The 26,686-nt window shown below is 39.4% G+C and overlaps 2 protein-coding genes across 5 annotated transcripts; one reads left to right on the forward strand and one right to left on the reverse strand.

The window, feature by feature from the left end:
• Positions 1-1,214: 1,214 nt before the first annotated feature.
• Positions 1,215-9,641, forward strand: LOC131322965 (protein-tyrosine-phosphatase IBR5). The gene is made up of 5 exons (XM_058354575.1): positions 1,215-1,814; positions 3,495-3,594; positions 7,751-7,808; positions 8,147-8,253; positions 8,989-9,641. The coding sequence occupies exons 1-5, from the start codon at positions 1,578-1,580 to the stop codon at positions 9,291-9,293; spliced, it is 807 nt and encodes a 268-aa protein (XP_058210558.1). The 5' UTR covers positions 1,215-1,577; the 3' UTR covers positions 9,294-9,641.
• A 6,934-nt stretch (positions 9,642-16,575) lies between these two features.
• LOC131322966 (probable lipid-A-disaccharide synthase, mitochondrial) lies at positions 16,576-22,381 on the reverse strand. 4 transcript variants are annotated; one of them, XM_058354577.1, is made up of 9 exons: positions 22,158-22,377; positions 20,362-20,608; positions 19,812-19,911; positions 19,564-19,669; positions 19,239-19,462; positions 18,978-19,056; positions 18,332-18,570; positions 17,130-17,356; positions 16,576-16,907 (listed from the first exon to the last, which is right to left on the reverse strand). In XM_058354577.1, the coding sequence occupies exons 2-9, from the start codon at positions 20,595-20,597 to the stop codon at positions 16,721-16,723; spliced, it is 1,398 nt and encodes a 465-aa protein (XP_058210560.1). In that variant the 5' UTR covers positions 20,598-20,608; positions 22,158-22,377; the 3' UTR covers positions 16,576-16,720. The 4 variants fall into 4 exon arrangements, 3 of the variants coding, with proteins under 3 accessions (XP_058210560.1, XP_058210559.1, XP_058210561.1); XM_058354576.1 differs by having other exon boundaries at positions 22,181-22,376; XR_009199024.1 differs by having other exon boundaries at positions 16,682-16,907; positions 17,010-17,356; positions 22,181-22,381.
• Positions 22,382-26,686: the final 4,305 nt, after the last annotated feature.

A 26,686-nucleotide genomic window follows, 5' to 3' on the forward strand; every position in this document is an offset into this window, starting at 1 on the left:
CAAGTCCTTTTCTTCAGCAATCTATTTCTATGCTTGCCCGTCAACTTGTCTCGCTGTTTCTATTCTTTAAGGTTGGCGATGTTTATATATTTTTTGTGTGCTGTGTTGTTTTGGCAATCCTCTTGGGGTTCGCTTTTTGGTTAGTTGTTGTTTGTTGGTTCTAATTAATTCTCCCTCGGGTATGCTTCTTGTGCTTTCATATTATCAATGAATTTCTTTTTCTTTTTCCTAAAAGTCCTCTCTTCTTTTTCTTTTTTACTTAAAGTCAAAATTACTTTTTTTTTTAAACAGAAGTCAAAATTACTTTTCACCTCGTAGATATTGCTCTTTTCTCGTGGTCAATGTGCACAGATTGTTGAATAATTAAAGACCATGTTGGATTTCCCCCCCCGTAAAATAGTACATTACTAAAGATTAAATAAGTTCATTAACCTAAGAAAATGACCCAGTGGAAAATAAAATCCAAAAAACAGAAATTAACTAGAGATGAACCATTTTTTATTTTTTGCCGAGTACTAAAAGATGAACCATGACATTATTGGAATGAAGCAAAATATCTAGGGTTAACTACCCCTATAAAGGCTATAACCCCATGTTGGGTCTATACTAATCCGGATGCACTTCTATCCCCCCATCCCAATTCAAACCAAACATAGTTATAACAATATCCTAGCCTGTAATTTTCCCCCCCTCAATATTGTACACATCAATGGGGCCGGGTAGCGGGAAATTATTGTGTTAACAACTGAGGAGGTTCGATGTCTCTCCACAAACTCGAACCTCAGATCCTTGCAAGGGATACAACCAGATGAATTAAGAACCACATCGTAGCATCTAATTCAATGAGTAATTATTCCACGTTCCTGGAGCCCCACGTGGTTGTGTCCCAAACTTTTTTCTATTACCCATTGTGTGGTGGAGAAAGAATTTGAAGCACTGCGGGCATAGAATAATTTTTTCCTGATTCATTACCATCGTCCCTTAAACAAGTAAGGAAAAAAAGTAACGATAAGTTCCAAACTAGTAAGGAAACATGAGTTATGTTTGGATAAGTTCCAAACAAGAAAGGAAGGGAGAATAATTTTCTTGTAGTATTTGGGTTGAGAGCACACAACAAAACAACAGAAAAATCAAGTCCAGTAGATTTCCTTTCACACTTTTGCCTTTTTACTTTCCTTTCTTTAGGTTAAAATTTCCAAACATGCCATTAGGTTAAAATTAAGTACCACCAAGTTAGCGTTGACATAGAAAAACGCACGTCGGGAAGTTCCTCTATAACCCTACCGGCCTACCCCCATCTCGCCTTCGGATAATCTTCAATACTCCCCCCCCAAGAAAGCATCAATATAAATCACAAAACCTTCCTTGAGAGCAGATCAACAAACAAACTCAACAATCCTTTCAATTCCCCCCATTCCCTTTTGACCCTCCTCCGCCTCCACACGCTTCCAGACTCCTCTCCAGCCCTTCCCGCATCTGGGTTTTACTCGACGCCCAAATCCCTGATCTGGGTCATCGTTTTTTCCCTCTATAAACACTTTTCCTCATCTGGGTGTGTACCATCAGAATCAGAAGATATGAGGAAGAGAGAGAGGGAGAACCCGTGCGGGGTCTGCGGGCACTACCACAAGTACGAGGAAGGCGAGGTATGCGGGGTCTGCGGCCACCGCATGCCGGTCGTGGCGGAAAAATCTTCGCTCCAACTCAGTGCTTTCCCGTCCGAGATATTGCCGGAGTTTCTTTACCTGGGCAGCTACGACAATGCGTCGAGGTCCGAACTTCTCAAGACTCAGGGGATTTCTCGGATTCTGAATGTGAGCTCTTTTTTTTTTCCCTCCCTTTTTTTGCTGATGTGTTTTGGTGAATTATTATCGGTTGGATCGAGTTTCTGTTGTTTAATCCATTAGATCATGTTGCTGTTAGTATTCGTTTCTTGATAACCGGGTGTCTAAGTCTACTCCCATGGCCCGAGGTTCTGAATGTTTGGCCATGGTCTTGGAGGGCGAGCCCTTTAGTTGCAGTCTCATGCCACTAGGTGAAACCCCTTGGGGACAGTCTTGCTATTAATTTATATTGTTTTTCTGATAACCGGATGTCTGGGCCCTGGACTGATCCCGGAGCAATGAAGTTGACCACTGGGTGAACCTCCTGTGGCCCAACGTTTGGAATGTTTGCTGAAACCCCTTGGGGTTAAGTGTTGTTGTTGGTTTATATCGTTTTCTTATTGATTCAGGAGTTTTTTTTTTTTTTTTAATGCTGTTTAATATCCTTAGGCGCCCATGCTTATGTACTGATGCTACGGTTTGTTTTGCGATATTTGGTTCTTTTTATGTCAAGAGAAACTTTGATGGTACATGTATTTTTATTTTGTCCTTTGGATGGTATAACCTTGTAGCTGAGTCTCTAGTTATGTTTCCTCCTTTTCTGCCTGTTTTTTTTTTTGGTTGATATGTGGCGATCTTGATTTTAGGGTGGTGGTTTTACGTTTCTGCAGATCAATTTGATTTCATTTTGCTTTTCTGTTGCCCTTTGTCATAGATTTGTGTCTTCTCATGCGGATCTCAATTACGTTGACTTAGTATGCCCAATGGGAACATGTTTTTTTTTTTGTCAAAAAGAAGTGTGAAAAAGGAGTTCTAAAACAACAGAAGGAGAAGTTTGACGGTTGATGATGCTTGCTGGAACATGGATGATTCTGGTTCTGAGCTTGAAGTCAAGGAACTGCTTGATAACTGTCTAAGCAATACATCCAATATCTACAATCCTATGCGTAAACTAACTGTATTCATCCGTTTTATTATTGCATAATCAAAAGGCATCGCTTGTTCTTGGCTGTGAGAGTGATTTTATTCGTATGGAGAGTTGTTATGAGTATAATGATAAAAAGTTGGCACGGTTGTGCCTGTGGTTTCATAGGATGGGTTGCTTATTTCGTTGGTATGTAAGGTGGACAAGATAGTTGGTCATGTGTTTTTTGGTCAAAACTCAGGCCTATCAGCCTTGAGGTTGTAGATTCAAACCTGAGAGCCATCGTTTTATATCCTAATGGCCAAAAGTTAGGTTTGTTCTCATTCTACCTCCCTCAGCCCCGAGTAATCTGGACTAAACTGGTCTGTTTGTTTTTACCTTATGGTGGAAAGAAGGTTGTTCCAATTTAAGGATAGAACTATCCTTGTACGGCGGCGAGGATGAAAAATGTTTCCGTTTACTATAGAGAAAAGTACAGTTATTGTGTTAAGATGTTACTTCTATGCAATTTTTTCAGATGATTGAATATGTTTCTGTTAATGAAAAGCACTTCGATGCAATATCTCCCTCTAGAAACAGAAATACTGAATGTCATTTTAGTGGCATCTAGATTTTGGAAGTGAAGTAATTGTGATTGGTGTACCTCAGTTTTTGTCTTGCTCTAAGCACTAATTTGAATTAGTGCCTTCGATAAATTAAGAGTAACCTAACCATATTCTTCTGTTGGTTATTTTGTCTTCCTGCAGACGGTACCATCTTGTCAAAATCTTTACAAGAACTCATTTACTTATCATTGTCTCCAAGATGACAAAAGTCTACCCTTTGATGATGCCATCCAGTTTCTAGGTGCGCATCTCTACTTCCTTTGAACTAATGCCTGTTGTTAGGGCTTTCTTCATTTGATATACATGGTTCTTCGTATTATCATAGTGGTCAGATCATTGCTATTTTATGTATATAAACTTGAAAAGTATCTAGTTTATGGGATTTGTATAGGAAAACATTGTATAATCACCATTCGAGAATGATGGCTTAATAGGATATTACTAGTATTCCTTACAATATTCTGTAGAGAAAAAGCCCCTTTTGTTCCTCTGTTTTATATTATGTAACTTATTAGTGATACACGTACTTTGAGGCTTGAGCATGTAAATCTTTTGTCACGGTTGGTTATGCTAAAAAGTGGGCAGACTAAGAGCATCCACAATGGACTAACCAAAATTGGATAGCCAAAAGTTGCACATCACCTTTTGGTTATCCATTTAGTGCATTGCTAAAGTTAGCAACCATAATCTCCACAATGTCCTAATCAAAATGAGCTGGCAAAAATTCAAATCCAACTGTCAGTTATTTTCTTCTCAATCTAATGGTTTACATTGTCATTGGAAAGCGTTAGTGGTTGGCTAGACGGAGATTTGCGGAAGCTCAAGCTCGGGAGAGGATTAGAAGGGTTGGCTGTTTTTCCTTAAGATCTTTCACCAGACCCTTAAATTAGTGAAAGTGGAGAGTATTTGTTAAAATCCATAAAGTAACCAACATTGTTAAATGCACATCCACTTGCTAGCGTGGAGAGTGAGTTTCATTTACCAATAAAGCATTTGCTTTATGGGGAGTGAGTTTCAAACCAAAATAAGCATATAGAGTAACTTCTGTGAGTAGGACCCACTATTTGTGGTTATTGAGACAAATGTTGCTAACTTTGGTTATTTAAAGGCTCAAATTTGGTTATTGGTTAAGAGATTAGTTTGGTTATTCTATTGTGAGCCATTTTTTAGGCCAACATTGCTAACTTTGTAAACATGTTGCTTTTGGTTATGTCATTGTGGATGATTTATAAGATTTTTTTTGTGTGTTCGCCCCGATCCACTAGGCAGTCGAAAGTGTTTTGAAGTATTCTTGATGTGGACGCAAACTTCTACAAAATGCATCTCGCTTCCTCTTGATCGTCTTATATAATTTTGTGTTTGGAGACTAAGGCTCCGTTCTTTTGGCCTTAACTTAAACTTAACTTAAATCTGAAAATTTTGTCCTTGTGTGAATTTTTTTGCATTTGTTGGTTTTGTGCCAAAGTTTTGTAGGTTATTGATTCGTCTTGGCGAGAGGAATCGGAAAAGTAAATTTTTTTTTACTTTAACCCAAGTATCTTGAGAAATTACCATTTTTTAGCGCAAAAAATGACTTTTCTTGCTAAAAAGTGGTTATTTCTCAAAATACTTGGGTAAAAGTAAAAAACTTTTACTTTTCCGATTCCTCTCGTCGATCAATAACCTACAAAAGTTTGGCGCAAAACCAACAAATGCGAAAAAATTTCAAAAAAGGACAATTTCCAGATTTAAGTTAAGTTTAAGTTAAGGCCAAAAGAATGGAGCCTATGTAATGGTAGGCGGTATGGACAGTGGGTTACAGTGGCATAACTGCATAAGCTAGTTATCCTCTTCTGCAGGACGATAGGTTAATTGTCTTTCTTCTATAAATTCTACTTTGGTGAGTCAATAATGGAGAAGTTTAATATTGATTTTTCTATTGTGAAGAATAGGAGGTCGGCTCTCCTCAATTGAGCTAGACTCATCTCCCCTGTTATTCTTTTGAATTGTGTCACTGTGCCATCATGCATTAACTTGTGGCTAGGGCTGCCCAGCGGATGGTTTTGGGCAATTTGGTGGCTGTTTTGGCGTTAGAAAATTATCCAAACCGCCCAAACCAAACCTGATCTGCCAAAATTCATATATTAGGATCTGTATCCATCCGTACCGTACCTTGGGTGGGTTTGCAGGCAGTCGGTTTATTTGCTGGGCACTCCAAGATGTGGCCTTGTAGGTGAAGTGCTGGTGGACTTCTGCTGTATGGCAACTAGTTTATCATTTTCCTACTCGATTGGAGGGAGCCCTCGTTTGGTTTAATTGTTTTTTCTTTTCATTTGCTTCTTAATGCCATACAGCACATTTACCTAAAGATGGAAGAGAGAAGGATAGAAGGCAATGGAATCCAAGAAATTAGCTCTTGGACTTAAAAGCAAGAAGAATGAGGATTGGATGTGGTTTTATAGAAAGCAGTTTAATTTAGAAGGCCAAATGTCCTATAGATGGCAATGCTAGCTGGTTGAGTATGAGCAGGTTATCATCCAAACCATCGTTCTACAACCAAATGATGATGTCTGAATTATTTGTGTGCCCTCTAGCAATGCTAGGCAAACACGTAGATCTTGAATGCGAAAGAAATCTAGAAATGGGCTAAAATGGAATTTAGAGTGGTGAGAACAAAGCATTAGGGAGCCTCTATTCTAGGTATGTAGTGATGTAGGATGGAGATAAATGTTAAAACTTCAAAGAACTTAGGATGTAGCGAAATAATTTTAGGGATTCAGATCATTTTAATAGGCAGGAAAATCAGATTTACTAGTTGTGAACAACTTAAACTTGGATGCTTTATTGAGGATATGGACTGGCTCCGTCAAAACCCAAAGGGTGGGATTTACTGTAAGTACTTCCAGAATAGATTGATGCTAAGCAAGTTAAAATCCGGGAAAAGCAACTGGACATTATGCCAAATATCATGCCAAAGTTGAATCCTCCTTCCTTTCCCAATTTCGGTAATTGATATGATTTGCAAACTGGGTCCTTCATAATTGTTCTTCCTCAGCGTATCTCCACAGCCACTTACCTTTCATTGCTTGATTTAAATGACGGATCCTATGAATGCCCAACCCACCCCCTGTTTCATTGGCATGCATCCCTTTCCAACTTGCAAGATGGAATTTAAATTCTTCTCTCAAGCCACCCCAGAAAAGTGTTGCAAATTATCCAACCTCTGTTCTCCTGACTTCTTGCGTAAAGGGACATGAAAATGAGTGAGGGCTATCTAATGTACTCCATAGAAGAATAGCTTTGCCCCCTTTCAATAAATATTGTCGATTCTACTTGGCAAGCCTCTGGTCAAATCTTTCAATGAGTGAGGGAGCACTTTCTTAGCTTTAAGAGAGGATCCAATGGGAGCCCTAACTACTATTTAGAAGAGAGCTTACTTAGAACCCCTAAGTGCTACCAAGGTCCTGCAAATCATACACCTCTCCCACCTGAATGATCTTGTTTCCCCAAAGAAGATCAACACAACCTGAAGGTGAAAGAGTTGCTCAAAATCAGCCTCACCCAAATACAAGCGTATTGCCTTCAAAAACATTCTGGCCTGAATTTCAAAACCTTTGACAAAACTCATGAGTCTGGACTGACATGTTAACGGTCGTGGTCAATTCTGAAAGTTCCATCACTGGAACAATAGAAAGGTATATAGGGTCACCTACTCACCTTTTCAGCCCTAAAGAACTCGAGAAGAAGCCTGACAGCTTCCCATTGTCCAAAATTGAAAATCTTAACCATAGAATGCACCACTGAATCCACCTACACCATTTCTGATTAAACTCATTGCAATCTTGATAGCAGCAATATGGCTACAACTTCCTGATTAGACAAAGCCTCCTTGAGTCTGTCAATCTCCCCTTCATCTTCACAATCCTGTCAAGCCTGGCCTTTACTCACAAGTCTCCTTATAAAGCTTCTCATAAAACTTCACTATCCCTTCTATGGAGAAGAACAATAACTTTGAATATGGAAGAGACCATTGAATGTCGAAGACTTGCATTATTTGAAAGGTTTGAGCTTCCTGTGTTTTAGGAGGTTGGTAAATTGCTGATGATTTCCCTACTTTTGTTTTTGTTTATTGTAATTTGGAAAGCGAACATGTTCACTTCAGTGCAGTTTTTTCTTATGCGTGTGTTAGATTTTGGAAAGAATTGCACGTTAGCTTGGTTTTGTTGCCCTTCAGTTCATTCGCGTGTTCCATTACATATGAATAATAATCTGATTTGTCACGGCATGAGAGTACTTATTAATTGTGATAAGTGATAACCTTTGATTGCTTTTATTTTGTTTGACATTTTGGTTTATGTTTAGTGTAGTTTAATTTGCTTAATCAAATGAGCTTCATGCAACATATGTTTGTATTACAGATCAGTGTGAAAAGGACAGGGCACGTGTTCTTGTTCACTGCATGTCTGGAAAAAGCAGGTGAATTTTTTTAAAGTGCTTATGTTTCGGGTTCTTTTTCTTTGATATGAGGAACTGTTCAACATAGTGATACAAATACATGAATCCACACAGCACCAATAGTCCGCCATTAGGAGCCTAAAATGTGTATCATCTCCTAAATACGGTGAAAGAGCTTTATAGTACTTGGTATTGTGACGACCACCTGCAAGGGACAGGCATACCATTGGAATTTGGATCACCAGCCATAGTTGTACTAAAAAGGAACATCTGAGTTTTATCACAAATTCTCTCGTTTATGGGGGATGTGTATTAATTGGACTCCTTTTTGTTTGGATTACTACTATATTTCTAAACAGGTCGCCAGCTTTTGTCATAGCTTACTTGATGAAGAACAAAGGATGGAGACTTGCACAGAGTTACCAGTGGGTGAAGGAACGGAGACCATCTGTTGAATTAAATCAAGGTATGTCCTTGTGATATGTAGTAGTAGATTGATGTGCTTTTAAGCTTATGAAAGCTAGTCTTTTTGGTGGTAGATAGGCGCCTTTGTTTGCATGTGTGCTTATAGGATTCCTAGGGAGAAAACATCAATTTGTCTCCTCGAGCTTCATTGATAAAACAGATTTACCATCTTAATGATCCCCCACAAATTGCTTTCTAAAATCTTCCATGAATAAAAATTACAAGAACTGTGGATAGGGTGTTGGGTCATCGCTTCGTAAATGGGAATTCTCAACCTTGCACCATCCGTATCCTCCTTGCAACATAGTCCGGCTTAAGTCTAGAACTCGTGTTGCCCTCAGTAGTGCGTAATTACCCCGATATTGAAGTCTTCTAAGATCCCTTATCCACTTCTAGTGTGTGTTCGGGCATCTTATTTTACGGGTGTCTTTTCTTAAAATGCATTATGGCCTATATTACATTCAGGGCAGCCCATTACTGCAGCAATAGTGGGTTTTGGTCAAGTGAAGCACTTCTGCCCTGGAAAAAAGTATAAGGCGATGTTCTTTTCACTCTTGCACAAAATGTCCATATTAATGACTATAATGACCAAAATTTTCATAGTTTACCCAAACTATGTAGAAGTAATAATAATATGGAAGGGAAGGTATGTGTTCTAAATATGGAATGAAAGGTATTTGGACAAGCGGAATTTCTCAATCTCTGATCTTGAGTTGTTTTCATTCGTGAAATGTAGCCGTGTACCAACAATTACAGGAGTATGAGCAGATGATATTTGGTTCAAGTGATGTCAACAGCAATCCTGTCTTACCAGTCTTCCAGTCATTCAGCTTTGGCTTCCCGAAACCAAACGATGCGATTCCTCTCCCCACTTTCAACAATCTAGGCACGACATCCATATTTGCTCGTCCAAATTCGGACAGCATGCCTCATGAGTTCACTTTCGGAGCTGGCCAGACTCAAATGAATTCTTCCGGAGTCCCTTTCGCAGAAAATCAACAAAATCCGAATAGTAACGATATTTCTATGGATGGTTCTTGATTTCCCAGCTCTTCATTCCGTTCTTTCCCCGACATAAATGGTTGAACAGAAGTCGGTGCTGCCCTAACTCTGATGAGTTTTTAATCGAAAAGTTTGAATGTAAAGTGGCAAAAAATGCTGGACTTTTTGTTTCTAAGGTGTGACATGCAGTACATTATGGGGTGAGTTTCTTGAATCAAAGGTTGTGGAAATGGAAGGATCTCATTCCTCAATACTTTTGCGGGATTACTAGAAATTTTTTGCGCGATTGTCGGATGAACGTGTTCGTATTGGCAATTGCATAAGTGAAAGGGAAAATATAAGACATTGTTAGTTGTTTTTATTTAATATATCTGTTTAATTTTTCCCCATCTGGAGTATATAATTAAGTGAGAAAAGAATGAAAAAGCAAGCGATATTCGTTTTGTTGTTTGATGTTTGGAGAGCGGATATACAAGTTGCTTTCGTTCGTGAGTAAGTTTGGTTGGTTGGCTGCTGGTTTGTGTGTTTTTTGGCAGTTCTCTAGTCTCTCAGTGTTCTGAGCTGGAAAATACAAATTTTGTTGGGCTAAAGCATTGATTCCGAAAACACTTGTTTTACTTTCAAGGATTTCTCCTGTACGACATTTTTGTGTTCTTCTCACAGCCCCTACTGTATGGATTGGCTTGAGCCGGGGTCTTATACTTCGGGATCCGAAATTTAGGTGCATAGTGCCATGGCCGATTTGATTAGCACCTGTCGAAGTCACCATGAGTGAGCACTCGAGGACCACTCCAAAAAAGAAAACCGACTCAGGGTTCCAACAGGTTCATTTCGGGATCCAAAATATATCTGTTCCAGAGTCAGGGTTCCAAGCTTTCACAAATCTAGAGGGCAATCAATGGTTGGCTAAGCATTAGCCCTAGATGAAATGAGCTATAGTATAACTGAAGGCTTTAGACCTCAAAGATTTTGAAACTCTAGCCTTCCGTTTGCAGTGCTTTTTGGTTTTTTCGACAAATTCTGAGACTAATTCTTGAACTAAATTTTGATTCTCTAGCAGAACCTTTTGGCGTGGTATAACTAACAAATGACTCGATTTGGTGAACATTTGTACAACTTGGCAAGACTAACTACCAGGGACTGCCCCGTGAATATACATAAGTATTGTGTGGTGAGAGAGGGATCTGAAGCGCCATGTGACGGTGCTTCATGATAACTTAATAGTTTTTTCAACATGGCCGAGCCCCCCTACTTCAACAGTTTTCTTCTCGGCCGCCGGCTTGATATTGGCTGTATTACGATGGCACCGACTCCGAGATGTTGCAAATTTCATGTTTTGCGGCATTGATTGATTGTCTCACGGGTTATGAAATTCATCCAGCAAAAATTTACAACCTTGAAATTGTGAACCGGGATACGAAACCCCTAACACGATCGCATAATCTGATTTGATCAATCAAATGAGCGAGGTATGGGCCCAACCAGTGACGGATGCATAATTTGTGCCTAGAAGAGACCCGAGCCACATGTATATATTGATTCTTGAAATGTCTGAGGAAGAAACGAGATTGTGTGTATATGCGTAGCTGTCATTTTATTTAATACACAAGCTAAAAAATGGTTGATAACTTGAAATTTTTTACAAAAAAATTCTACAAATATGTCGGAATTCAAACATTTTGTTCCTACTTTGCCGATTCCTCATGTTGAGATTAAACAAAACTAACAAAAGAAAATTTTTATTTTTTAAATAAAGACAAAATAAGCCAATTATCTTATTAAGTCGCCCAGAAGTGATTTATTGATACACATTTTTAGTAATTGTAGCATCACTAGCACTACGTATGTGTTCTTTCATGTTGTACTTATTATTTCCTTTTGCAATGGTAAGGCTTTTTTTTTGCCCTTTTGCCCTTCCTTTTTAGAGAGAAAAACCAGAGATATGATGATTGATGTAAGGCTCATTATTATGTTTCCTTCTCCTCGAACTTCTCGATGTAATTTTTTATCCCTTGAAATTTCACAAAAGAAGGAAGAGATCAAGAATATCCATGAATCTTGATTCTTGTCCAACTTCTACGATTCATTATCTGGTAAGGTCTCAGGGTTTTATTTTCCTTGCGAGCAACTCTTCGGGCTACCTCATCTCATGCGTAAGTTTGCGAAAAAACTATCAGAGTACTATATAGATTAGTATGATGGATGCGCAAGTTAATCCGGAACCCACATATTATTCCTTTATTCTTATTAATATTGAGACGTGTCCTTGCAACCAAATCTCCATACAACAAAAGGCCTTAGATACATTCATACAACATTATTTCACCGTGGATCAAATAAAAAAAAACACCAACGATTCAAATCACTCGTATCTTGTTTACTTTCCCGTATCTTCGTTGCCACCCCGGCAACGCGCAACCTTCTCACATCCCCTGCTATACGGATTGGCTGGAACCTGGGGTCTATTCTTGGGGTCTCTATCATGGGATATAGCGCCATAGCTGATGACCGGGGCACTTTCTGCAGTCACCATGAGCGAGCACAGAAGGAGCGCTCCGAGGAAGAAAACCATCATTCCCTTGGATGCAGCCATTGTCGTCGAAATTAATTACTGAATAATTTCTTAGTAATTGACGACAATGTATGTTGCTAATTGTGATAGTGTGCTAATTATAGAGGCATGCAGCCCCTAATTTGTGGTAGTTTTGATAATGAGGGAATGGATGGCTCAGGCTTTTTAACTAAGTTGGGATTTTGTGACGTGCGGTTCAGTTTGTAAAAACGCATAACATGGGAAAACAATGGCTGGCCAAGTAAAACGCTAGAAATGGGTTATAACCGAAGGCTATAAGACCTCCAAGAACCAGGGACGGATTTAGGAATTCTTTCAAGTGGGGGCACCGATTTTTACTACACTAAGAACAAAAATGTACAATCAAGCACAATATAAATTTATACTTCATCATTTGAGAAAAGGGAAATAGTTTCAAAAAATTCCTAAAAATAAATGCAAAAAGGGTTATAATCCCTTTACGGCTTCTCTAATGAGTGCCACCATCAATGGGCAAAATTGGCAAAAAACAATGCTCATGTTTTTTCATTAGTGAATTATTTATAATGTGATTGTGTGTGCTTACAACATTGTCCAAAACAATGCTCATGTTCGGTACGAAAATCTTATTTTTCTGATCATTTTATCCTAGAAGGTCATAATTAATTTTTTGTTCTAGAGCTCTCAAATGAGATTTGAGAGCCCTAAGAGAGCCATAGAACTAAATGAAGAACAGATACTTAAGTGTTCCAATTTTCAATCCGTTCGAACCGATGCGAAGATCATATTTGTCTGATCATTTTATCCTTAAGAATCATGATTAATTTTTGGCTCTAAGGCTCCGTTTGTTTGGGCGTAAAATATTTTCCGGTAAAATGTTTTACCTATTTTCCGGTGTTTAGTTGTATAAAAAATGAGGAAAACATTTTACATGTAAAACATTTTTCATTAATTGGATGAAAATGACTTACTATTAAATCTTCCGTAAGTTATTTTCCGAAATGAACCTGTTGCCTTCTACTGCAATTCTCACTGCTTAGTTTTCTCGATCGTTAGTCATGACCCATGTTCAATTCTAATATTCTTAGATCTCTCCACCGTTGAAGTCCCCTCTCTATCTCTCTACACTATTTTATCGATTTTTGAAAAATATTTTCAAGTGCCAATCAAATACTGAAAAATAAAATTTTGAAGTTTATTTTTTGAAAAAATATTTTATATGTAAAACATTTTACATCGAAACAAACGGAGCCTAAAACTCTCATAATTAATTTCTGGATTGATTTTTGTAAGAAAAAAAATTGAATTGAGTGAGGACACGTGCCCCCACGTGCTCCATAGTGCATCCGTCCCTGCCAAGAACCTTTGTTGTGTCGTTCCAATTTTATCGGATGTCTCCAAAGGGACGACCTCAACGATCCTATGTGGCCATAGTTGACTCCATTATGTGATTCTTCCAGCAAAGATTTCAAATGAACGCTGAAATTGTTAGCCGGGATGTGACACCCGTGACGCAATCACACACTATCTGATTCGATCAATCAAATGAGCCAGGTGTGGCCCAACGGCTGGGCCTTTGCCTAATTTAAGTTTACTAACGTACAGTATGTACTGCACGAACTAACGTATATAATGCTAGTGTTTGTCCGTGCCTACGGCACTACGTATCCCGGCTGGAATTGCCCGTCGTATTCCGGCTGAAATTGCCCGTCAAATATGGGTAGAGATACCATCATATCTCAAAGAAGCAGAAATGTAAAGAAATGTTTTGATATGGCGACAAGGACGAAAGTCTAAATCTTGGGGGTGGTGGTGGGGGGTGGACGTCGTTGGAAGAGAGAGAGAGAGAGAGGGGGAGAGAGAGAAGTTTTGAAATACAAAATATTTTGGAATGTGCAAACTGGTGGCTACTAGGGCAAAAGTAATTTGATGGTAGCTTTGTAATATATGTAAAAAACATGTGCACTTTAATTTCTTGGGAGAATGCATTGCCAGCCCTTGGATCAACTTGTATTTGTGTGGTCCCCACACCCTTATGTTTTATTAGGTAAAAATTGGCAAAAATAATAATAATGAGGCTATTGATATAGTAATCGACTAAATTAATCGTACTCGAAATAGCCATAATGTCACTAAAAATCACCATTCGCACTGTAAAGTAAAGAATGCAACTCAAGTTAATTTCGACGAATATTATTCCTTTATTCAAAATTAATAGTATTGACACATGCCCTTGCAACCAAAACTCCTTAACGAAAAGAAGGCCTTTTAGATACTTTCAAACAACATTTCCCTCGAACAAAAAACATATATAACCGATTGAAAGCACTTGTATCATTTTCACTTTGCCGAATCTTCATCGCCCCGGCATCTATCGATCTTATTACATCCCCTCCGATACGGATTGGCTGGGACCGGGACCTTATTCTTAGGGGTCCCGGGGATGCGATCACCATCGTGCAGAGAACCGTAGCTGATGACATTATTACAGTTTGAAGTCACCATGAGTGAGCACAGAAGGATCGCTCCGAGGAAGAAAACCATCATTCCTTTGGATGCAGTAGCCATTGTTGTCGAAATTAATCACCGAACAAGATTTTCAATCAACAACAATGTATACGTTGCTAATTGTACGTGACGGTGTGCTAATTATTGAAGAGTAGATGTCGGAATTTATAGGGGCAGGAAGCTCCTAATTTGTGGTAGTTTTGATAATGAGGGAAATGAAAGGCTCAGGCATTTTAACTAAGTTGAGATTTTGTAATGTGAGGTTTCAGTTTGTAAAAAACCGTAAAATTCTACAAACCGAAGGTTGGCCAAGTACTACGTACACTAGATTTTGTAATGTGAGGTTCAGCTTTTTGGTTCGGCTTTAAATGACGCCCCCGCTAGTAGACGGTAGGACTGGTCTCCGAGGTGGGCGTAATTAAGCTGGCACAAACACTTAGTTATAAAAAAAGGGTTACAACTGAAGGCCAAAGATCATATTTGTGAGATGCGACTAATTACAGGTCAGTAAATTCGAGACATCGACCACCTGAAAAGGTTGAGGTAATGCATATGAACTTTTTACCAGCCGTGAGAATTGATCAATGGCGCACATATTCCAGAATGCTGTAAATTACGGATCTCAGTGTTAATTTGTCTAACATGTTAATCTTTCACCAATTATTGCAATTAATTAAATACCGAATAAACGCGACCCTACGAAATAATTAATGTCCCATGTATAATCCGCTCGATCAAATGAGCCCTCATGTGGACTCTAGTGCAATTCTTACTATAACCCAATCACTAGAGAGGGAAAGAGCAAAGGTGGACTATGGCGACGACGATGACGATGACGATGAGGAATTTTACCCAGCTGAGAATGAAGAAGGGCTGAGTTCTTCCTGATGACGACTTTCACCGGTCTCAGGCAAAAAAGGTGATACATGTCCATAGAATATATATAAATAAAGTATCGCTTGTCGTTGTTTTTGGCGTGTCAATTACATGTGTTATGATATGACAAGTTACTTCGAGTCATTGATATATATAGGAAAACATGACCGTTGTAGAATTCTCTTACTGTTGTAGTTCATCCCAAAATTAATCTAGTTTTGAGTTAGTTGATACTTGTATACTTTCTACGTACCTGTTGGTTGCAGCTCTGCTCCTTTCGCCGGTTTCTTGTGCTAGTTTTGAATCTATTCCTGTGGCACCCGCCCATGTTGTTTCTTCTTAGTTGGTTTCTACTCCTGTACTAGTTGTGAGGATGCTCCAGCCGAGGATGAGAAGAAGGGCTGCAACTGTGTTGCACATTTACTAGTTGTGAGGAATTTTATCCAGCCGAGAATGAAGAAGGGCTGCAACCGTGTTGCACATTCGGTGGCCTCGGATCGGATATATAAGCCTGCAATTTTTTTTTTTCCTTTCTTCCTAGTTTTGGGGTATCCTCTTCTCCTCCTGATTGAGTTGTCTATTTTGCTTAGACAGGATAAGGAAAGAGCCTACATTCCACATTTCTCTCTTTTAAGTTCTCTCAATTTGTAGTTCTGTTGCTTCTCCTTTAATGAATTGATGTCCAATACACACACACACACACACACTCCTATACGAGTCTTTTTCTTGTTCTAATTTTACTTTGTCAAATGGGAAATAATTTTGCCACTCCCTTTTTTGTTGATGCCACTTCCCTGCAAGTGTATTTTTGCATCAAAAATACACTTGCAGGAGAGTGACGTTAACAAAAAAGAGAGTGGCAAAATCAACAGCCTTGTCAAATTTAGATTCCTTCGAAGGATTTGTGTTATGTTTGTAAACTACATTTTGGAAACATGGCTTGTCGTATATTGCGTACCGTTCAGATGGAAAAAGAACGATCTCATGGAGGGGGAAAATGTTGAGGGAAAATTGGAGGACGAGATATAATAGTCGGGAAACAAAAATTGAAAAGACTGGGGTAGGTAGATACATGTTAACGTCGTTGCATTGCCGTTTGCCTTGGGTCTCTAACCATAGGAAGCTGTTTTTTTTTTTTTTCCGCTCGGCGACAATGTTAACATCCTTCTTTATGATTCTATTGCATGTGGTTATGTTCCATCAGGATGGTTCTGGACAATCATTCAATGTCGAACATGTTCTCTATGATACTATTTTTCCTTTTTGCTCGGCGACGACATCCCGGCGGTTTTTTAAGGCCCTTAAAGCTAAAATGTGGCGTAGTGTTCCTGTAGTTGATTTATAAAAAGTTCCGCAAAGAGAACCTAGAGGACCAAAGGGAGACACTTTTCTTTGAACAATACGTGACATTATCCACCAATATTTTGACAACCCTAAAGCTCAATAAAAAGGTCCCATTTGTAACAAAAATGACTACAAAACAGCCGGGAGATGGTTTAGATAGATATCACGATTTATGAAAATCTAGTAATTATGTCCTACTGGAGTATAGAACAGTAAATGCGGCAATCATACTTGGGGTGTGATCGGGCAACATGGGTTCGAGTTCCTCTGGTGATGGATTGCAAATGGTTCTTTCTGATGGGCGTAGCAGTTCAATAACCTTTTCAGCAGCCACAATTTGTTCTTCTCGAAGAGCTTCATTCTCTATTAGATCCCTGCAGTATCATTACCAAGGAACAATTTTGGCTTATGAGTATTAGCCCCTTTGAAGTTTGAAGCAATGACCCCTCGATGCAAAATAAAACAAGCAATCATACTATATCATCTCATGCAAAGATTTCTAAAACCTTTGGAGTATGGTAGCTAATTAACTTCTTCAATGTGAAAACAGATGAAAGTCTATGGGCAAGTATGGCCAAGGAAACAAAAACTCTTACATGAGCAATGATGCCAGTTTTGTAGGGGTACATGCTTGAAAGAGAGCTTCAGGAATTACAGATGAATCCAGAAGAATATTGGGAAGGGAGATGTATGGTACTTTTGCTTTATAACGTATCAACCATTCAGTCAGAACATGGGCTCGATAAGCAACAACACATGGCAACTGTGCGAGTTGCATCTCCACAGCGACTGTCCCAGAAGTACATAAAGCAACCTTGCTTGCCTGCATGCCATTTAATTTAGCTATGTAAGAATCATGAGTTTTCACCTAAAACAATTCTACAGTTAATACACATTAAATGCACAGTAATATATCCTTAAACAAGCCTAACAGAGGATCCTAGCAGGAAATTTAACTTCTTATATTTATTGTCTATGCACATGAAAAAGAGTAGGCACCTAATGATGGATTGTACACAGAAGCCCTTGTCACAAGAGAAACATCAGATAGCGGTACCAAAAAGGCGACAATATCCTAAACATCTAGCAAAGGTGATATGCACTAAAAAGTACAAAAGAGCGAAATAAGATGGTATCCACATACCCTCATAAACAAGTCTTTTTGGGACCCAGTCATGCCCACTGGGACATGACCGATTACATGGAAAATTCAGAAGACCAAGTATCATAAAAGAGTACCCACTCAAAATATGTACAGAACAAAATGGTTAAAACGAGGAACTCTTTTATTGTTACCAATGGGTCTGTCAGTCAATTTCTCTTTATCTGCAAACAGACTAACATGAAAGGGTTTTGTCTGGCTTGGTCATATAGTACCTAATTGAGTTGCAGTTAAGCAAAGCAACTCTCTAAGATCGGTGGGAATACGGGTCCCTCCAGCTCAACTAGAAGCTTTCATATCACTCGGCTTACACCTTTGGAGATTGGTTTATTTTTGGCATGCTTCCTTTGCTTTGACCCATAATATTCCACAAGGACATGCATTTCATGCAATTAGTTGTTCCCCTGCTTCTGTTAGTCTAGATGTGATCGAAGCAGTTTCAAGTGCTCAAAAAATGAACCAAAACAAACATGGTTACCTCAACAAGTTATATCCCTTCATTCTTACTCTGCATTATTACGGAATCTGTTTTATAAATACTCTCAAGAGTATCTTACTGTGCATTGCTACAGAATCTGTTTAATATGAAGTATGAACTATCAAGAGTGCATTGGCAAAAGAAGACAGAGATCTTACACTTAGCGCATAATACTTCATGTGAGGTGATCCTCCTGGAATCAGAATCACAGGTATAGGGCACTTATGGACAACTCTGTTGATATAGTCTTCCACGTGCTTATTTGGTGCCACATGGATCACCATAATCAACTCTGAGAAACAGTCTTTTAAGAGCTTCATAGCGCTGAAGAAGATTGGAAGCATGCGGTTTACCTCTTGTAATCTGCTTCCAGGAAGCAAGGAAATAATTGTGGCTCCTTCAAAAGATAGAAAAAGAAAATCAGAAAGACATAATGAGGTTCAAGTATTTACTGGATAAGCTACTACAGTAATTTTTTTCCAATGGGAGACATTTCCTGAACAACACTTATAAGAGTTGAAAATGGAGAAAGTACATAAACACACACCAAAAAGCGTGGGCAAAAAAGGAAAAGAGAATAAAACTGGTGAGGGTGGCCAAATTATTTTGCATAAAATCCACAGAGAAATTTTGAGGATTACCAAAAATCCGGGCTTCGTACCAATACACTCTTCTGTGGAAGCCTTGGTACAGGGAAATATAAAATAAGAGAAACACTGAAGAGTACGTCGGTGAAGTAGCCCACCTTTTAGAGAGAAATCTGAGAGTTGGCTCCCTTTCAAAAAGGGCTTAGAATTTCCTTACCTGAAGATATTTCATGTTTACTTTGAAATTTGTCAGAACTTCCTTGCACCTTCCATCCGTTTTCTACATTATTCTTCCCCTGAAGATGAAATCCATCCACAAATAAGTATTTGGACTACTACACAGGACATTAGGACAATGTCAACCGGACGGATATTAACATTAAAAAGCAAGTTAAATGACTGCACAATCCTATCTCGTAATATAGGAACCGAATTAACGAACATCAATAATTGTGATGTCAGAACATTGCAGAAGTACCAAATTCAACTCCAAAACATCTTCAAGTATGGGGTGGCCCACAAAGGTCGCAGCAAGTCCATTCAATTTACAAACTTCTGCCTCAAAAGGTAGTATGCACAAGACATGATCCACGAACTCAGATAGCCCTTTGAGCCTTGCTTCACCCCCTTTCCATGCCCAAAAAGACGGCGCTACATAGTGAAAGTGTGGAGGACTAACCAATCCCTGCTGACTGTATTTAGCTGCAAAAAGTGTTTCCCCAATTTCCTACACCATGCTTTGGTATTCACAAGTGAAATCCTTATCAGTCCTTTTCAAATCCAACAATTACATAGAAAATTACCGCGCAGCTGCTTTAGGAGACGAAAGGAGAACCCCTTGGAGTCCACAGTAACCACAACGTGAGGCCGGAACAAAAGGGCCGCCTGTGCTGTTTCCTTCAACTTAACCTGTCATTTCAAATACCCAATGTAAGAATCAGGTTCAAAAAATGCAATGCCTGCATCAACACTCCTATTTAGAGAACAAAAAACAAAAAATCAACATCCAAATATGGAAGCGCACAAAATAGTACTCTCGCTCAGTACTCACTCTGAACTTGTTCAAATGCGGCAACAACTCCCAGATCCCCATTACCGCAATATCTTCCATTGGGAACAGAGATTTTAACCCTTGGTCCGACATCATAGACCTGAACAATGCGGCAAAATCAAACTAACCTTAATAACTTCCAGTCTTCAAGCTAGAAAAAACGAAAATTCAAAAAGAACCCAGAAAGGAAATATGATCTAAATAACTTAGCTCATGTAACAAACAGAGAGAGTCTTGCACATGATAGACAAAAATATTTGGAGCTAAGAAAAAGGTGACAAAAGCAAATTAAAATCTCAGAGCTCCTATATCCAAATGTTTGGGCCTTAAAAAAGGTCAAGCCACCATCCACAATATAGAGACATAGACAGTGGTATGGACAAAACTGGAGTTCTAATTCCAAAAACAATGACAAACAGAATATCGATCCTGTTGAAGCAGTACTACTTTATAACAACAGTTATCGAAACAGACAAACCAGAGAAATAAATATTGGCAATTGGACATGCATATTCATGATATTATTGTCTCAGGCAATTAGAGAGCTAACCCGCCCACACCAGCAAAATGGACAGGAAATGGAGAGAGCTTTCTCATAGAAGCCATGAGACGGGAACCAATAGTGTCCCCAGAAACCTCTCCTGCAACTACAAAGACCCTGAGTTCCCCATCTTTAGCAGCCACATCTATTGCAGCTATGCTTGAAACTGAAACAGATCTTCTCATTACCAACAGGAAACCCAAATTCACACTCCTCTTTAGAGTGAAGACTGTTCTGAGCAACATTCCTAAGATTCCTGCGCATAAGGACCACAAAGGATAAGGTTGTGTTCACAAACTTCAAGTACCAGAATTTCATACACAAGTCTCACGGTAATCTAAATGCTACATTCTATCAAGCTGTGTCACTTTTTGCACATAAACACATGTATGTTTTAGCATCCGCCAATATGTACCATAATGAAACAAGGTATTGCCCAATGTGTAAGATTGTTTACGACTTGTGAATTTACTTCTATTTGCAGATTTATTATTGTCCATAAACCATGCGAGATTTACAAGGAGTCGTAAGTGTCATTACTAGGAGTCTTTTTCTTATCATGTTATTTTTTCATTCATTAAATATCTTAAGTAGTGGAGCTTAAATGGAAATTGTGATTTGAGTTTTGTAAGGTCATTAAAATGGCCGCTCAAGGAAGAACAAAATGGCATTTTGCGTTTGAAACAAAACTAAATCTTTAGAAGATCTTTTCTCACTGTATATTATGTCTATGTGTGTACTGTGTTGCGTGTAATGATGGATCCAAGGGGTGTGTAAAGGGCGATCGCATCTGGAGAAGAATTGGTACCTCCAACCCATAAGAGACCCCACTCCCAAAGCTGGAATTTTGGATTGATTCATATGAGTGGCGTTGCGGTCTCTCTCTCTCAATGTACCCATTATGTGTTTAAACAAATGTTGATGATGTGTTAACTAACTCTTTAACTACCTCTGTTTCTTTGAGATACAAAATGAAATGATCAGATTTTTAAATTCAGGCAGCATATAAAAAAGCTAAAAAACACTACTGATTGGTCTAAGCCAACAACAATCATCAAAACCAAGAAAAACTAAAGAGTGCTAATGGGTAAAAATACTTCCTGATTAAGGCCTAGGGCCCCTAAATGTATGATAGACTTGCGAAATCAAAATGGGAAATGATAATGTTTTATTGATAGAACTGCCCAGATTCCAGAATTACATGAGAAATGCAGGTTACAATTATTGAAGGAGTACAGAAGAGGGAGAAGAGGGAGAAGAGAGAGGAAGAGCAATGCTGGGCATCACACAACACTCCCTCTCCCACTCAAACAAATCAGCTACTACATATCAAATTAACCAATCCTAACTAATTCCCCTAAGGCCCTAACTAACTTCTTAACAACCCTCAGTTCTTGGAAATTTGTTTGGTGGTCCTGGGGCACCACATGTTGGGGCTCCAATATACCTTTACTCACCGCTCATTGCTGTGGGGTCCGGTAATAAGTATATAGGTCCTAAAAAATATGGCGGTGCCCCAATATACCTTTATTCACCGCTCATTGCTGAGGAGTCCAGTAATAAGTATATAGGTCCCAAAAAAAATGTGTAGTGGATTAAGGCATTGAGGCAACACGTCGCGGTGCCGAAACCATTAATTACACCCGAAGCACCGTCCGCTTAAAGCCCAATTGTATTGTCCATTCTCAACTCCTTTCAATGCAAACTACTACTGCATCTGCGTTAAGCCGATTCATCACACACAGAGAGAGAGAGAGAGAGAGAGAGAGAGAGAGAGAGAGAGAGAGAGAGAGAGAGAGGGGTACCTGCTCGATTTCCGATTTGGTACCTGCTCGATTTCCGATTTGGGCTGTTGCTGATTACATTTTTTCTGAAGAGTGTTGCTGATTAGTAATGACAGAGAAAACCCTAGATTGCGCAGGATATCCCCTGTTCATATCGCGAATTCACAAAATTTGTTTTGAACAAGAGATTGCGACAATTACATATGAAACCCTAGAACTTGATCTTTGTCACAAATTACTTCCCTTAGTTGTACTTTTTCCTTTCAAATGCAACAGACTTTTAATCTAATAACAACGTCACCCCAGCCTGTCCTCACGGACAACAAACCGGACATTTCACAGCAGGTCAGAAGCTCTTATGGGCACGCCTAGATGGTTGTTCTGCTGATCACCTCCTCCCACCCGTTTTAGTAACCAAAATTAATAACAATGTCACCCTCGGTATATTATACTCAACTTCTCTACGATGGCCTAATGTATTTAACCCTTTGAAATTTTAAATTTTCATTTAACACATCATGTCACAACCCAACCATATCTATTGTGTGTGTGTCTATATATATATATATATATATATATATATATCTTTGACATCTCCTTTTTGCGTTTAGTGTGTCTACTGGCTAGCTACAGAACCCAGTTGTGCTTGTTGGGTCTGTGAATTCTGACCCAGACTTGGTTCATATTTTGTTCATTCTGGTCACTGTTGGAAATTGACTAGAATTCCTAAATTGACTAGGATTCCTATTTCTATTCCTATTCGGTTTAGGTTTATTTAGTGTTTTCCTATAAATAGGGACCTTGGGGGTTCCTAAGGTTATAGTCTTTTGTTCAAGGGCTTAGATATTAGGGTTTTGTTTATGCTCTTAGGATTCCACCAAGGGTTTGTATCTCCCTTTTAGGTTCCACCAGAGATTTATCCCTAGATATCTATTTGGTGCTTCAAGTAGAGTTACGGGTATAGCCGGCTCTTTATTTTTCTCCCCGTTTATAGTGAATCCTCTTGCACTTTTTCCCGTGGAGTACGTTCTTACTTTGTACTTGAATGGAACCACGTATATCCTTGTGTTCTTGTTTATCGCTTGTTGATTTGTTATATTCTCAATTTCGTGTTCGGCACAACAAATTGGTATCAGAGCTCCGGGTTTCAATCCGAGGCTTTTGTTTTCCGCTGTGTATTGTGCAATTGGTAATCGTTTCAATGGCGACTCGTTTCGAAATTGCGAAGTTCGATGGGCAGAGCACTAGCTTCAGTTTATGGCGTATTAAGACGAAGGCTTTGCTTGTTCAACAAGGATTACACAAGACTTTGTTGGGAAAATCGAAGAAGCCTATTGATATGCAGGATAGTGTGTTTGAGGATCTCGATGCGAAGGCGCTCAGTTCGATTCAGTTGTGTTTAGCCGATGATGTGCTTCGCGAGGTCGGGGAGGAGGATACTACTGCCGGTATTTGGTTGAAGTTGGAAAGCATCTATATGACGAAGTCTCTTACCAACCGGTTGTATTTGAAGCAGCGCCTTTATACGTTTCGTATGAGGGAAGGTACGCCCGTAAAAGACCATCTATATGAGTTAAATCGAATTATTATGGATTTAAAAAATATTGATGTTGTGATTGATGATGAAGATCAAGCCCTTATTGTGTTATGTTCTTTGCTTGCATCTTATGAGCATTTTGTTACTACCCTACTTTATGGGACGGATACGATTTCCATGGAGGACGTTAAGTCTAGTTTGTATTCGAAAGAATTGAGAAAAAAAGTATCCGGTGAGGGTGGTGATTTTGATGCTCAGGGTATGATGGTGTAAGGAAGAACTTTTGAAAGGGATTATGACAGTAGAGGGGTTTCTGGCTCTCGTTCCACAAATCAGGAAGTAAAGTGTTTTTACTGTAGGAAATACAGGCACATAGTGAGAAATTGTCCTAGGTTGAAAAATAAGGATAATTTTGAAGAGAAGGTTGTTGCTGGTATTGTTGAAGAAGATTCCGACGATTCACTTATGGTTCTTTCTGTGAGTGTCGGTGATGTCTGTTTGAATACCGAATGGATTCTGGACTCCGGATGTTCTTACCACATGTGTCCGAATAAAGATTGGTTCGATACTTATGAATCGGTCAGCTGTGGTACAGTTCTTATGGGGTATTACATGCCCTGTAGAATTGTTGGGATTGGAACAGTTAAAGTTAGAATGCATGATGGGTTTGTGAGGACGTTGTTTGGTGTTCGACATATACCAGATTTGAAGAGGAACCTTATCTCTTTGGGTACTCTTGACTCTTTGGGTTGGAAGCATACCGCTGAAGGTGGAGTCTTGAGGGTTTTGAAGGGTGCTCGTGTTTTGATGAAGGGTCGAAAATCGAATAACTTCTATGTGCTTGATGGTAGTACGATTGTGGGTGCTACATTTTTGGGTTTTTCATCAGTGAATTTGAGGTTGACTCAGTGTTGGGTTTTTAACTCTGTGGTAGAGTCGGTAATTAACTCCGTGTGGAGTTTGAGCAGATCTTCGAGTGCATTCGGGAGGGATGCGTTGGGTGGGAGGTGCCCGTTGGAAGATAGAGGCTCAATTTGGAGGCATGTGCGGTTGGGTTTCCTGAGTCGCGTTTACAAGGTCAAGCAGGTGTGCTTGAGCCTTGCTCGTTTGTGCCGTTGGTGATGGCCCCGTGCTTCGTTCGCTCCGATGATAATAATAATGCGGAATAATACCCCAAGCGTAGGGCTTAACACGTCGGTTGAAGCATAATAAACCGGAAATCCGGGATCGTACCCAAGGGAAATATTATATGGCTTGGTCGGATTTGTAGATGCAAGTAAGGGCTTTCGGCCTTTAGACGGCCAACTTTGTTTTACTTTGAAAGGTGGAAATAAAAGGGCTAAATTAAAGCGAATTAACTAGGGAAAAGATAGGCTAGGTCTAGGAATTATTAACACCCAAGACTCGAGCTAAACTACACTCTTCACCCAATTACACAATTTAAGATACTTGATTAAAGTTCTCAAGTCGGAAAATCGAATGATTTGAGAACCAAGCTAGCTCTAGAATTCATTTGACAAATACCTCGTGCGAAAGAGCTCTAAGCATCTTATGTGGTGGGTAGTCGACGCTCCCACCTACACAAGATCAAAGAGGTTAACACCTCGGTGATTTATCAAACAAACCCGAACCCCACATCAATTTTCAAATCAAAGTTTGAAGCTTTATTGGGTGTAAAATGCAATTTTCGCCCGGGCCATGAGATGCTAATCATCCCATGACCTAACCCTTGAAACTACTCACCCATATCTAGAGAGATAGGAGCAAGCAAAAATCTAGCTACCATAATGAAATAACAAGACTTGAATTAAACTAGAGACTAAGATAGATCGGGAGAAAATAAACAACTTTAATTAAGGCAACAATAACAAAAATTAACAACTAAGGGCAGAAAATTAAAATATAAGTGCTGGAAAAATGAAGAACAGCAAGAACAATTCAAAATGCAAATTGAATCTAATTCTAGATCTAAAATTAGGTAAGCAAATCTAAGTCTACTTGTTTGTACAAAATAATGACAAAGGCTTTTATACTCCGAAGGTCCGCGCCTGGAATATTCCCAAGATGCTCAGAAAATCCGCTCTTAAGCCCCTCGGCATCGATGGCAACGGCCTTAGAATGCTCTACTATGGGGTTCGGCATCGATGGAAGATGATTTGTCCCATCGCTGCCGAAGTGGTTAAGGGGTATTTGCCACTAAGGGGCTCGGCATCGATGGGATGTAAAAGTTTACATCGCTGCCGAGGCCAATAGTGGGTCATTGCCTTGGCCGCCTTCCTCTTGCTCGGGCAAATCTGCTTCTTGCTCGGGCAATGATGGGTTCTGCTCGGGCAACTCTGCCTCTGCCTTGGCCATCGGGTTTCTGCTCGGGCAAATGAGTTCCTGCCTTGGCAACTTCAACTTCTGCTCTGGCCATCGGGCTTCTGCTCGGGCAAATCTGCTTCGGCTCGGGCGATGACAGGTTCCGCCTTGGCAAGTCAACTTCTGCTCGGGCAAAACCTTGTCTAGTGCAACGAAAGCTCCCTTTTTGGCGATTTACCTACAAAATAGGACTAGACACTATACGAGCAAACAACGTTAATAATAACTAATAAGTAACTAAATTTAACTAAAACTAAATACTAGCGCACCCTGCATTACATTCTCGGGTGCTTATCACGCCCCCCAACTTAAGGTTTGCTAGTCCCTAGCGAACGAAATGCAGAAAATTAAAACATAAGCACTATGCAATCCTTCCGAGTTCACAACTTAGAACATGCTCAATTCTGTAACCTAGCAAGAGTTCAACAATCCGGCTTTTTATTTCATTTCTACAACTCACATTTTCAGCATGCAATTAAACAGGCTAAGTATCAAGCAAGTCCAAGAGCAAGTCAAAATGGTCTGTGTCCTCGAACAATGGGAGGATACGGGACACAGAACATGCGAATTCAGACTAAACCATATCCACCGAATCAGTGCTCAACAACAGGCATTAGCGAACAAGAATTACTATGCCTCAAACAACTAAAGC

This window comes from Rhododendron vialii, chromosome 4a, assembly GCF_030253575.1.
Source record: "Rhododendron vialii isolate Sample 1 chromosome 4a, ASM3025357v1".
Lineage (NCBI taxonomy): Eukaryota > Viridiplantae > Streptophyta > Magnoliopsida > Ericales > Ericaceae > Rhododendron > Rhododendron vialii.